Here is a 14,559-nt window from a genome sequence, read left to right on the forward strand (position 1 = left end):
CGTACAGCCAAATTAATTAATTAAAGAAAAATACTTTTATATAAAGCCTGGCATATAGTAAGCATTATACCAGTGTCACTATTATTGTATTGGCCTTTGGTAATGAATCACCTGAGCTTTTTAAATATACCACAAATATAACTACATGGGGATTTTGAAGGATATATGAGAAATTACTAAGTAGGCTCATCTTTTGGTATTTTTGCCTTTCTAACTTATGTAAGTGATGTCTACCCTTTGGACTTGTTTCCTCCAGAGTTTATGTGACTCAAGTGATGTTACTGCCTCTCCAGAATTAAATCTAGTCCCTCCCTGCCTAGTCTTACGTCAGCACACAGAGGGAGGTGGAATGAATGTAGGCTTAGAAGTCAGACAAGACTGCTGGAGTGTGAAATCCAAGCTCTTCGCTTTACTAGTGGAAACAGCTTGTTCAACCCGTCTCAGCCTCAGTTTTATGTGTTAAATAGGAATAATGCTACCTATCTTATAGCACTGTGTTGATAATCTGTGTTTTAAAAAAAGTCATTGGGATGGAACATAGCTTGGTTTGCCTAAATCAATCCCTGTTTAAGCCTATGGTTCTGGCAAGTACATCTAAGTGCCCACTTTCACTCCAGAAGCCTCTTGCTTTGGATGATGATTTATATGATCATCTTACCTGTCACAGTTCTTTGCATAGAATTGTCATGCAAATGGCACTGTTCCTTTTCTTTATTAATTGCTTGGCATTAATAGGCTTAATGGACCAAGTTCAACCAGGCAATGCATAATTAATGAATGCCTCCTATGTTTAAAGTGCTGCTTAGCTGGTCTGCCAAGTTGCAATTGTGAAAACAGTGATGGGAATTGTAAGTAATTAAAAGGAGATTGGAGATTCAAGAAATAGTTGGTAAAAATGTGCTTCTTTATGCTGTTCTAGGTTTACCTTATAAATTTGAAGTACAACAGATGTTAGAAGAACCTCGTTGGGAGTTAGTGTTTGAAAAGACAAGATGGATAATAGAAAAATACAGGCTATCCCGGAGGTATGTGCTGTGGTTTGAGAGGGTTGCACATCTGCAGTGTTCTCATTAAACTATGTTTTAGGGAAAACCCAAGTTAAATATAAAATTGTGATGTATGGCATCAGTGATAGTTTATTACAAAACTAATGTGTTTATAGTATTTGTTTCATTGGTTTGTTTTCATATTTCTTCCAACAGCAGTGTCCCCATGGATAAAATCTTTCGCCGAGATTCTGACCTGACTTGTTTGCAGAAAGTAAGCTTCCTTCAGTTTAATTGGTTTCATTGTTCATAGAGTCTAAAGCTGTTCATCTTGATGTGTTTTCCCATGATGCCTGATGCTTTGTGGATACATTTTCTGTGTGTTTCTTTTATTGCTTTTTCCTTTCTAAATTTAATTTCTAGGAGATAATTAGTAATGTGTTTTGTTGCCCACGCTTGCATATAGAAATAATATTGTTTTAGAACAAAATTTGTCAATGTTGGCTGATTACTATTGTACACAATGGAGAGCATTTTTCTTATTTAATTAAATTCAAAAGCACCATGTTCCCATTTAGCTTTAACAATTGATCATTTTTAAAAGTGGTAGTATAAATCTGACAAATTTAAATGGTCATTTTACTTAACTTCTGGTAGAAAATAAGAGTCTTGAATTATTTTATTTCATTTCTAGTTTTGTTTCTATGAGTGTATTGAGAGATTGGCAAGATTGGCCTTTCTTTTTTTCTTTTAGTAACAGTTTGGAAATAGAAAATTTTAACTTACTAAGTTTCTTCTTTAATATTTTTTACCCCCTCCTATTGTAGTCACTTTCTTTTTGTTCTATTGGAATATTAATATACACATTTCCCAGGAACTAGACTCTGGCATCCTATATTTGAAATGGTAGAATCTTGTATTTTAATGTACATAGATTTTTATCCCATAGGATTCTTTGCTTTGTAAATAAAACTACTTAAAGCAAATCCACAAGTTCGTGGAAAGCATGATACATACAGTCTCAAGATTATCTCTTTATATAAAATCAGAACTAACCTAAGCATTCCTCAACAATGGTTTCCTATACTTCAGCTGTACGATTATTAAACACAAATTTATCCTCAACCTCCTCAACCTCCTAGGAGAGTGTTTCTAATTTAAGCACTAGAATTTTTCTAAGTTAAGCACTATAAAATAGATTTGCAAAGGGATAAAATGATAGTAATGCAAACTCTCTTCTTGTACTTTTCTGTATTTCAATATAAAACTTTTCTTTTCAACTAGCTTTTGGAGTGTCTGAGGAAAACTCTGAGCAAAGTGACCAATTGCTTCATTGCTGAAGAATTCTTGACTCAAATAGAAAATTTATTCCTTTCCAGTTACCAAAGCAATCCAGAGAATGGAGTGGCTGAAGAGAACTGTACTGTGGGGCAAAAGGAATTGTTAATGTAATTATCTTAAAGTAAGATATTTTAATCTTGACACGGTAGATCCTACTTTGAGAGTTATAACCTTGAAATTATTGTTTAACTGTGGTACAGCTTTGACTTTTTTTTGCTAGTTCATGAAATCCAAACTTCACCACATACACCATCTGGCAAGAAAGAGAGCTGGACTTGTTTTCATATGTGGTACTCAGAGTGTTGTGTGAAGTGGGGTCGGCCTGCAGGTGCAGTCTTCCACGGCCAGTCAGGGCGTGAACTGGAGGGTGGCCTCCCTGCTGTCTTCAGGTTGATGAATGGATTGTGTCTCGAATTTTTGCTTCCCCTGAACTAGTCATTCCAGTTTTGCTGTCTCGTGTCTCATTAGGAGCACCTCTGTTCTCTTCATGTGTTTTTTTGAGGCTTGTTTATGGTTGCAGATGAGATGCGGGTGGGTGGTCACTGAAATAATGAACATGGTTGAGAACTGCTGGTTTAATGAATCTAACAGCATGCTATGCGAGGCCAGGGGAGGCCTGGAGAAGAGACCTAAAGGAGAGAATCAAATGACCAGCTGTTTAATTACAGATATTTGCTTCCATTTTACTTTATAACTGCACTGCTATAGGATGTGCCATTTTATCAGCTGTAGCATTTTGTCAGGCTTTGAGATACATAATATAAGGAGCTTCAGCTATAGGTGCCACTTAACTAGTGTTTGTGATAAAACTCAGTTAACTAGAACACAGGTAATCATAACAAACTAGATTTTTTATTTTTCCTCTTCCTACCTGCTATGAGGAGAAAGAGGCAAATTACAATAAAGCTTAAATAAATCAGATTTGATTTTAAAAACAAAAAATCCTTCCAGGACATATTATGTATTGAGCCCAGTTCTGTATACTTGCTGAATCCAGAACAGGGGTCAGTGGACCTTTTATGTAAAGGGGAAGTTAATAACTTAGGCTTGGCAGACTGCATACCATCTCTGTCGATCATTCTTCTTTATATTTTTTAACAGCTCTTTCAAAATGTAAAACCATTTTTAATTCATGAGCCCCATAAAAGACAGGTTGCTGGCTGTTGTCTTCCAAACCCTGCTCCAGAGGATTGCAAATATTTAGAATTTATTTTCAAGTGCATGAGCCTGAGCCACTGAAAGGTCTTGCATCATCTTCATCAGTTCTATTGCATCTAATCTGTGTATGATCTGTAATTAATATCCAAGGAAAATAAGTCAGTGTTGGAAGGAGCAGTGAGCCAGTTTTAGATGATCTGGGTCTTGACTCAGTCTTGTGAATTGGGGGAATATAGTCTACCTTCTCTGGGCCTAAATTCATGTTTAACTGAGGTCTACATTATCTTCCCTGTGTCCTACGAGGTCTAAAATCTTGTAATTCACTCTAATCGTTGGACTTATTCACCTGGAGGTTATATTTTGAGATGGTACAGTCCCAAAGTTAATTTTAAGTGTTTTTTAAGGAAAGTGGCAGTATTTTCCGTTTTTCTACATTCATTTAGGATAAACAGTGAAACATAACTTACAAAGCAGTTACTGTGGGGACCAGGGATATTAGAACTGTAGACCAAAAATAGGAAACCTGAGTTCTTACCCGAATTCTCTTACCAGCTTTGTTATGTGACAATCACATAACCTTCTGTATGTCAGGCTCCTCACCTGTAATTCAAGGGCAGAAAGTATGCTTCTGTAAAAGGTAGTGGTTCATTCCTTTGTACTCTTCCTTCTGACATGTTTTCTTCATTATACCTCAGGAACAGACCCTAGAAAGTGGTATTAATTAGCTTTCTTAATTGACATTTCCCTGTTATATTGATGGATTGGGGTTGGAAGATAGTGAAAATTAAGAATTCTGTTCTCAGTCTGGGTCTTCTGCCTGCTTGTGGGTTACTACATTTAGTAACCTAAGCCATACTATGAGGAGCTCAAACATGGTACTGTTCAGAGTTTAGTGCTTTGGGAGCATAGTTTTTTTAAGTAATACTTCCTGACTTTTTTTTTTTGATAATAGAGTACATTTATCCTTTTAGAAGATAATTTTTAAAAAACAGAAACCATATTTAACATTGTAGTATAAACCTTTCATTTTTTTTAACATCATGTAATTTTGAATACAGTCTGTGATATTTTCCTCCCCTCCTCCCTCATTCATTCCTTTATATTTTTCTTATGATAGTCTTAAAACATTTTTGCAGCTCTTGGTGCCCACATTCCTATCACTGCCAACCTTGGCCTGCTGAGGGCAGTAGGAATCAAGCCTTGAGAAGCACGGGAAGTCTCGGACTGAGTGGCAGTGTGGGAGTTTAAGAGGCAGGGTCTCAGAGGGAAGCCTACCTCTAGCAATGTTTACAGAGTGGAGATAGGACCTGAAAACATCAGAGTCTCTTCGTCCTGATTTGGTCCTTACTTTTGTGCAATGACAATAAAATAAGGAGCTTCGTTTTGTTTTATTTTTTTTCTTTTTCCAGCTTGCCTACTGGAAATTGACATTATGATTACTTCACTAGTATTAGCTCTCTTTTAGTCTCATCCCAAAGTAATATTCAAAAAAAGAAAAATCAGTGGAATAAGATTCGCAAGACCAGAGGCTGCCCCTGGGTCATTTCAGCCTTGGCCCATCGGCCCTCAGTGCTGCACTGTAGCTTCCGTGGGCCTTAGACACTTTGGCCTTTTTGACCCTCTTCTTCCACAGAAAAACTACTAAAAATCAATGTTACAACTGCATTTGTATAAAATGATTTTAATATTGTATATGCATACATCCTCCCATCTGAAAGTGTTTTTTGTGTTATAAATTTAAAAGAAATTAAAACATTTGGGAGGGCCTCTAAATGTATTATAAACATGAGACCTGGTGCCTAATAGCTCAGTTGGCCCTGCCTATATTCTGTTACCCCTCCCCTATAAACTGACCTCACAAACCCTAGCGGAGCTTTGCCACACAGCCAAAAACACTGCAGTTCCTGTGGCTTTAGATCCATAGACATGAGCTTTGGTCTTGACTGACTCCACCAACATTCAGGACTTAGTTGGAACCATTCATCCCCCAAAGAAAGATGGGCTGAAGTGGCTAATTTTAGTTTTCAGGTGGATATTTTGTTCTGACTCTTATTACAAGTCACGGCTCCTGCCACCCTTTCTTCCTGCATTTCCCTCAAGCTCTTTTTTCATCCCCACTCCCTCAGTTGTCACCTGTCGGTGTGTAGCTATGAGATCCGCCATTGTCACGTGTTGAAAGCAAGGCCTGGAGAATGGAGGTGAACAGAAGCATTCTTGTTTGCCAGAAGCTGACTAATGCTGCCCCAGCCTTCTCTCCGTAACTTTCCTCCCCCCCAGGAGTGGGGCAAGGGCTGTGACGCACAGGTTGTTTGGGCAGCGAGGAGACTGTGGGCTCGGCATGCCACCCTGAGTGGGCCTCCTGCTCTTCAGTTCACCTTCTTCCTGTTTATCTTGCTGGGTCCTCATGAGCTGCGCTGGAGAACCTGGAGAAGCCAGTACAGGCAGGAGGCCCTAGGACTGATGCTCTGTCGCGTCCCTACACAACCCGGAAGGTAGCTACCGTCTCAGGACACACCCGGCTGGTGTTACCTATACTCTTCTCTACCCAGAGCCAGAGGCTCAATCTAGAGTCACACATTATGACATTTAGGAAAACTTACTTCACACAAGCACAAAGATAAAAAGACATACATTTGTGTCATTATCTGTTCCATCAGAGGTAATACAGCATTTAACAAAGAAATGTGATCATTTCCAGTTTACAGTAGTTTAATAGCTTTCTTACAAATTAGTATCATATTTTGCAATATTTCCAGAAAACCACTGTGGAGAATAATGTAATATGCTTTAGCATAATTCCTTACCTTTTCTTAAAGGTTTTTTCATTTAACCTGTAATTTGGGCTTTCTGGTATTTTCTAAATCTTTTCTTTTAAGCTTCCTTAAATCCTTTCTAGAGCAAGGCAAAGAGTAAGTATGTTATCCCAGCTAAGTCAGGAGAAAGTCAAATATCCCAGAGAAGCTGTGATTATGCCAGGGGCTCTATACCAAACTAAATTTGAGAAGGTAAAATTAATTCATGATATGTGGGTTGTTTTATTCCTTTGACTATATTTATGAATATATTCATAAGAACTCTTAATTTCTGCCAAAAAAAAAAAAAAGCCTGATCTGCCATCTTTGAGGTTTCCTGGAGTACTCTCTTAGGAATTAAGAAACATGTTAACTGTGATCTTACAGTTTGTATTCCTGTTTCATAGGTTACCACAGAACATTTGTTTCAGATGAATCATAAAATAATATTTAGATTCTAGCATGAATTAAATAGATGGGTCAAATATATCTTTTAAATTTGTGGATCTGATGTGTGAATTGTGTATTATGTACAAGTTTACCATGATTATTGATAAGCCTGTTGCTGTTGTTTTCCCCAAATGTTATTAATATCAGTGTTTATGGAATTTCTTTTATTAGTTTGAATCTTGGAATGTTCTGTACTAAAATATAATTTAAACCATTTTGTACAATTAAATATGATGCCATGTTGTGTATATCTGTATTAAAGAATATTGTAAATATTAATGTTTGTACAATTATGAAAGCTTTTCCTCAAAATAAGTGAATTCTCCTCCTTGTACTTAAATTGTGACATAAAATAACTGGTTTTAAACTTTGGGGTTTTATCTTATAAGAATTTAAGGGAAACATTCTAAAGATTCTATATAAATAAAATTTTGAAAATAAAGTGGTGAATCATTTGGTCTCTGTCTAAATTATTAGCAGCATACACGCTGATTACAAACAATGCCCCCATTAATTCAGCAAATATTTGCTGAGCATTTTAGGGACACAAAGGTGAATAAGGTCTTGGTTCCTTTCCACAAGAATCCTACTCCCTAATCCTACTACCTGATAAATGAGAAGCATATAGAACTGACATGGGTAGGTAAGACACTAAGATAAAAACAGGAACTGATTATAAATGCCTGTAAGACTGCAAGGGTAAGAGGTGTGTAGATAGATAAATGAGAATTCTTTAGAATGTAAGCAGTGAGATTGATTGCCGGAAAGATCACCTTTAAACCTTAATGATATTTGGGGACGATGTTCCAGATAGAAGATATTTCAGAGATAAGTGACCTTGGAGCATAGACATGGAGGTAAAGAACGAGCGAGTTAGAGAATGATGAGTCTTGGGTTTAAGAGAAAAGTCTCATGTGGAATTAACTCATTAACTAGTCCTTAACTTCCCAGTTCTTACTTTCTGCAAAACCTATCAATTTGAAAAACTGAACAACAGGGTCAGACTTGTGTATATTCAGTACATATAGATCTTCACTGTCTGTCCTTTTATTTAGGACTTCTTTGCATTTAGCACATAAACATCTACTCATTCTTTGCAAACAGTGCGTAGCACTCTATAGTACAAATTTGCCATTATCAGCTTTGAACTGATGAACTTCAGATCCATTTTTCTATGAAAAGTTATTTTTGTTTGCACACTTCTAAAACTTCTCTGAATAGGTTCCTAGATACTTATGCTAGATGAAGATCTGTGTATAAATATAAATAGATTTATATTTTGTTAGTAATAGAAAATTTTCCATTTCTACAAGTGAATTTTTCTCTCAGTAGTACAGTTCATTATCTTGTTTACAGAACCAATTTGAATTCAGGCTCCTAAATGAAAATAATTTAGGTGGCGAAGTATAATCTTAGGAGTTCTAATTCCATGAGGCATTTATTTCATCGGACGTTCATTCCTGTGTACAGCTGTTATGGATTCCTGCTCATCAAGCATTTGCTATAATTTTGATTGGCCAGCATCACAGTCTGTGTGTGGCTCCAGACCAGGATTGTCCACAGACCTATTTGTACTATAATAATGGTTTTTCTCACTGTTGCTGATGTGTTTCTACATCACTGATTCCCAATTATCTTCCCATAGAATGCTAGGTTAAAAGAAAATAGTATTTGCAGCAGCTGCTGCTGCTAAGTCACTTCAGCTGTGTCAGACTATGCGACCCCATAGACGGCAGCCCACCAGGCTCCCCTGTCCCTGGGATTCTCCAGGCAAGAACACTGGAGTGGGTTGCCATTTCCTTCTCCAATGCATGAAAACGAAAAGTGAAAGTGAAGTCGCTCAGTCGTGTCCGACTCTTAGCGACCCCATGGACTGCAGCCCACCAGGCTCCTCCGTCCATGGGATTTTCCAGGCAAGAGTACTGGAGTGGGGTGCTATTGCCTTCTAGTATTTGCAGAGTTATAGCTAAATTTAAAAACCTGCTTTTGTCTTCTGTATTTTTTCTGCTATCAAAAACAAGCTTTACCAGTTAATAACTCTGATACTTGTTACCAGGCATAATCAAGGATTCCTTGCCCACCTTCCTCCATTAACAAGTTAACCTCAAAATGTGGAATTGGATAGTTCTGAAAGCAAGTTAACTGCTTAGATTATTTTACCCAGATTAGTGATTACTGAACTTAATCTTGTGTTTCAAAACATCTGTTAGATAGAACTCAACAGTAATTATGGTATCTTTAACCATCAATAGGCTTCCCTGGTGGCTCAGATGGTAAAGAATCTGCCTGCAATGTGGGAGACTGGGGTTCGATCCCTGGGTTGAGAAGATCCCCTAGAGAAGGAAATGGCAACCCACTCTAGTCCTCTTGCCTGGAAACGTCTATGGACAGAGGCTACAGTCCATGGGGTCGCAAAGACTGAGCTTGGAACCATCAGTAACTAGGAGATTATCCACATCAGGCTCCCTTTGTGTAGCAAAATACTTTAAAGGAAATCTTGAACAGAATTATCTTCCTAATCACAAAAAATGAGTGGACTAATCTTCCCTGCCTCTCCTCAAACACACACCCTCCCCTAGAGAGAGTTTCCTTTTGTGCAAAATCAAATTGGATTGTAACACCATAGAGTTGGAGGGTATGTTAGGAAAATTAAGCTAGCTGTTGTAACACCCTCCCCCCTAGTTTTCAATGTCTTAACAGTAGGTTTATTTCTCACACTGCAGGTTCTCTGCCTGGCTCCCCTGGGCAGCTCCCCTCCCATGGGTAATTCGGGTAACCAGATTCTTTCACATGTGGCTCTGTCCTGTGACTCTAAGTAGCCCAGGTGTCTTCCATTTGGGGATAAGTGGATAAGAAAGAGAATCAGACACGATAATTTACCTTGGCTTGGAGTATACACATCATTTTTGATTTCAGTTTTTTGATAAGAACTAGTCATATGGTCCCACCCTGACACCAAGAGGGGCTGCTCAGTAGAGTCCTGACTATGCAGCTGCTTCCCAAAATTCGACACTGTGGAAGGAGAACACAAAACTTCGTTAGTGACTCGCCATTTCTGTTACACATGGCTAGGGTTGGTTTTTTTAAAACATTATGAATCCATCTTCAAATGGGCTTTAAATTACCATGCCAGAGCCCTAATATTAAAGTAGAGGGCATTACCTGGTGGTCCAATGGTTAGGGTTCTGGGCTTCCACTGCAAGGACCGTGGGTTTGATCCCCAGTCAGGCAACTATGATCCCACAAGCTGTGTGACATGGCCCAAAAATAGAGAGGGAGGAAGGAAGGAAGAAAAGAAATGGATGACTTACCCCCCTCAAATCAAAGAGTCTTAAAAGTTAGAAAGGACCTTGGAAATGTTTGGGCTTAGATTCCTATCTTCTAATATGAATAAACCAAAGTTCACAGAAATGAAGCAACCTGTCCAGTCACATAGGTCAAGTTTGTAGCAAGGTTATTTCTAGAAAAACTCCAATTTTGCTATTGCACCATCCTTTTGAGTGATTCCAAATTATTTTTAATTTCACAGCAAAAAGTACTACTTTGAATATTTTACGTGCAATTCAAATGTTAAATATAATTTATGTTTTATTTTAAAATATAATTTTGTCTTTTAGAACTGCCAGGTCTAATAAATTCCCAGAATGTGAATTTTATGGAAAAGTTGACTAAAGAATTACTATTAGAAGTGATATAATTAATGGCACTTTATTGGCTTTATGTAAGATTAGCTTTATTAACTTTATCTAAGATTAAAGAACACCAAATTTTGTGCTTGCTTATTTGCTTATAAGCTATTTGCCTATAATCCACAAAGCTACATTTGTTCGATCATTTTAATGAAAATGTTAACATATAAAGCCACTAGAGGGCGCTCCATCACAGTCTATGAACTCGAAGATCTCGGTCCTGTAGTGTTGATTGGCTTTGCAAAGTCAGGGAAAGTTGCACATCTGGCTAAACTTACAAACACTGTAAAACATTCACTTGTCTAGTACCTTGGGCCTGTGTGATCTTGGGGTGAGTGTCCTTGTTTCTTGGTATCTCTAGGTAGCCATTTTCATTTTTGAAGTTTTCATTTTGAAGGGATTACAGTAACAGCATGCATCCTTCTAAATGCTGTACATATAATATCACATTTATTCCCCACAACATCCCTGCAAGAAGTTTTATTATTCCCATTTTAAACTTTAGGGAATTCTCTGGTGGTCCAGTGGTTAGATGGAGAAGGAAATGGTGACCCACTCCAGTATTCTTGCCTGAAAAATCCCATGGACAGAGGAGCCTGGTGGGCTACTACAGTCTATGGGGTCACAAAGAGTCGGACATGACTGAGCACACATGCATGCCAGTGGTTACGACTTGGCGCTTTCACGGTCAAAGGCCTGGGTTCAATCCCTGGGCAGGGAACTAAAATCCCACAAGCTGCATAGCACAGCCAAAAATAAACAAACAATAAACTTAGCTTTAGAATGTTTAAGTAACTTATGCAAGGTCTTGCAGTAAGAAGTAGCAAAAACAGAATTCAAACTGTTCAAAATCAGCTCACCAAACTATCATGTTACTGGTTTCCAAGCTGCAAGAAACCTAAAAAACAATTTGGTTCTTAATGAAGAACTGAATTTAGTTCTTTAGTTTTAGATGAGAGAAATAGTACCCGAAGATGAGGAGTGACTTGTTCAAGTCACAGATTCAGTCAAGGCCAGACTGAGAAATCAAGGTCTTCCCATTTTCAGGGTTCCTGGATCACATTGCATGGGAATCCCTATCTTCTCTAGGGCAGTCAAAGAAATCCTGTGCTCACAGACGCTGCACCATGCTGCACCCTAACATGGCAGATGAAGTCATTGGATTATACATAGAATTGTCTGTTGCCTAGACAATAGGGCTTCCCAGGTGGCTAAAGAATCCGCCTGCAATACAGGAGTCTCGAGTTTGATCCCTGGGTTGAGAAGCTCCCCTGGAGAAGGAAAAAGAAACCCCCTCCAGTATTCTTGCCTAGAGAATCCTATGGACAGAGGAGCCTGGCAGGCTATAGTCCATGGGGTCGCAAAAGACACGACTTAGCAGCTAAACAACAACCTAGACGAAAGAAATGGCCTCACAGATAGAAATCTGCTCAAGCGTGGTTCCCTGTCTTTCCTATTGCAGCCAAGTCTGGAAGAAGCAAATTCATAAAAATACCTTGCATTTTCAAAAGTAATTAATCTCTCTGCCTCTAATAGGTCCCCCTACCTCCTCCACACTCCAGAAGGATTTTCTTTTTTATGAAGCACGAATCTGAAGCATGTCCTTTCTCTGCTGAAAATTCCCCAATGGCTTACCAAGCTTTCTGCACCAAGTCCAGCTCAGAAGACCCTTATCCATCTCACCTCTTAGCAGTCCTCCTGCCCTTCCAGTCCAACACACACACACACACACACACACACTTGCACTCTTTGCTCTAGTCACATGGAACTATTGGATAAATCCATACACGCACCAGCTTCCCCTGCAGCCTGCCCATGCTGCTCCCCCTGCATGGGACACCTGCCCCTGGTCCCACTGTTGTCTTACTTCTGTGAAAACTTCAAACTCAGACACCACTCCTGCCTAGACTCCTGTTCTTCACTCTTCTACTCTTCCCTCCAGAGTGGGCTGATCCCACTCCCTGAGCCCCTCTGACATCCTGTTCTTACCCAGGCATGCTGAATCTCACTTGTCTCTCTACTTTTCTGCCACCTTCGCTGGCCTGTGAGCTTCTGAATAGCACGGACCTTAACTTTTAAAACATTTTATCCCCAGTGCCTATTATGATGCCTAACACGGATTAACAAGGCACTGAGTGGCAGTCTGATGAATGAATAAATGAGTGAATGAATAAAAGAAAACAGAAAGCAAAAGAGGAAGGCAGATCTCTTGGTCGGGGGTGGAGGGGGAATCAGTTCTTTTAACTCAGATACCAGCTGTTTTTGTTTCCCACTATAGGAGGGGAAAGAACAGGCAGGGCTGTTTGTTCTGAAAAATGAGCCCCAGAATGGGGTTGGGGGTGGGGTGGGGGGAGGAGCTGAGGGCCCGGGAGAAGCAGCATGTCTTCATTAGCCTAAGTGGCTGAGAGCTTCTGGAGACAAGAATCAACTGATTAGCGAGGGCCGCTTGCTCCAGAAGACGTATCCTCCTGAAATTTCCTCAGAAACACAAAGACGGGTGAGATTATAATGCTATAAACATAATTGCATTTTCTAATCAAAAGTGCAACAGAACTCGGGTAATTATGAGCCTTCAGTAACGTAACCATTTTACATGCTGGGTATTTTCATCACTGAGAGCTGCTGGAGTGGGGTCGGGGGAGGTGGGATGGTGCTCGAGCATTTTGATCCATTGCTCTGTGTTCTTTTCTGAGGCATCTCCATGGAGGAAACAGCTCGCAGTGGAAGAGCAAGCAATGAGGTAGCAGCCATTTCAAGATGACAGCAGCGCCTGGGTAACTTGAGGCCAGGCAGTGAAGTGGGCTCCATGTTCTGGGGGCAACTGGTGTTTCTCTGTTGGGCAAATGGGGACCATCAGGACGTCATCTCAGGCCGTCTGAGTGGAGCAGGAGGGGCAGCGCCAGCTAACAGCCACGCCCTTTCTCCGCCCTGACGCAACTGCACTGTCGTCTCAGCCAGGGACTCAGCACAGCCCTGGCAACAAATGGAGGGTGGAGTGTGCTCTGGACATACCCAGAGCGGACTGATCTCTCCTCTGCTGGAGAGAGAAGAGCGACAACAAAACCCAGAAAAACAAAAACACAAACCAGGCCTTTGTGGAACTGGAGGGCTCTTTTTATGGCTGTAGAAGGAAAAGAAAAGCATCCTGCTGAACTTTGCTGGTGGTCCAGTGGTTACGACTCCATGCTGCCATTGCAGGGGGCATCGGTTCGATCCCTGGTCTGGCAACTAAGAGTCCATGTGCTGTGTGGTGTGGCCAAAAGATCTTTTAAAAAGAAGAAGGAAAGGATTCTGCCAAGCCCAACTCCTCTCCCCAAAGTTTAGGTATGCAACAGCACTTCCTTCTGGCCCTCAGACGCAGGACCCAGCTGTGAGTCTTGCAAGGTTCCTCATAGCAGGCATTTTTTTTTTGGTTTTGCAGATAGGCAGGGCCACATGGAGGGAGCCCTGTAATTCCAATGAGATTTCTCTGTAAAACAGAGCACAGTCAGAGAAAGCCAGAAGGTACTGGGGCAGCAGTGACGTGGTGATAAGAGAAGACCGTGCCATGTGGGGTGACGTGATGGCTCCACGCAGTTGGTACACACAGTATGTAGGGCCATGACCCAAGATATGGAAACGGGGTCATGCCTTGAGGTTGTCAGGTGCCGTCCTAGAGAGAAGTGTATATGTGATCCTCATGAGAAAAGATTCAGGTCGTCAACAGTCACCATCTTCAAATCCCAAAATGAAAGGGTTCCACTAAGTCAGTAGTGTTCAGGCTTTTTTTTTTTAGGTGGAGATCTTAAAATTTTAAGGCTTTCCAGGTTACTCAGACCCCACTCCAGTACTCTTGCCTGGAAAATCCCATGGACGGAGGAGCCTGGTGAGCTGCAGTCCATGGGGTCGCTAAGAGTCGGACATGACTGAGCGACTTCACTTTCACTTTTCACTTTCATGCATTGGAGAAGGAAATGGCAACCCGCTCCAGTGTTCTTGCCTGGAGAATCCCAGGGACAGGGGAGCCTGGTGGGCTGCTGTCTATGGGGTCGCACAGAGTCGGACATGACTGAAGCGACTTAGCAGCAGCAGCAGCAGCCAATGCAGGAGATACAGGTTCGATCCCCAAGTCAGGAAGATCCTCTGGAGAATGAAACAGCAACC

General features: G+C 40.3%; 1 protein-coding gene across 3 annotated transcripts in view; it reads left to right on the forward strand.

Annotated features, from left to right (window-relative positions):
- MYSM1 (Myb like, SWIRM and MPN domains 1) overlaps positions 1–7,185 on the forward strand; it is a 41,731-nt gene extending 34,546 nt beyond the window's left edge. For 2 of the 3 annotated variants that reach the window (XM_019957373.2, XM_019957374.2), the window contains 3 exons: positions 920–1,025; positions 1,203–1,260; positions 2,271–7,185. In XM_019957373.2, coding sequence (XP_019812932.1) covers positions 920–1,025; positions 1,203–1,260; positions 2,271–2,438 — 332 coding nt within the window. In that variant the 3' untranslated portion in view covers positions 2,439–7,185. The remainder of the gene's footprint in view (positions 1–919; positions 1,026–1,202; positions 1,261–2,270) is intronic. The other variant, XM_070786456.1, reaches the window with a different exon arrangement.
- Positions 7,186–14,559: the final 7,374 nt, after the last annotated feature.

Source organism: Bos indicus, chromosome 3 (genome assembly GCF_029378745.1).
Source record: "Bos indicus isolate NIAB-ARS_2022 breed Sahiwal x Tharparkar chromosome 3, NIAB-ARS_B.indTharparkar_mat_pri_1.0, whole genome shotgun sequence".
NCBI classification, from domain to species: Eukaryota; Metazoa; Chordata; class Mammalia; order Artiodactyla; family Bovidae; genus Bos; species Bos indicus.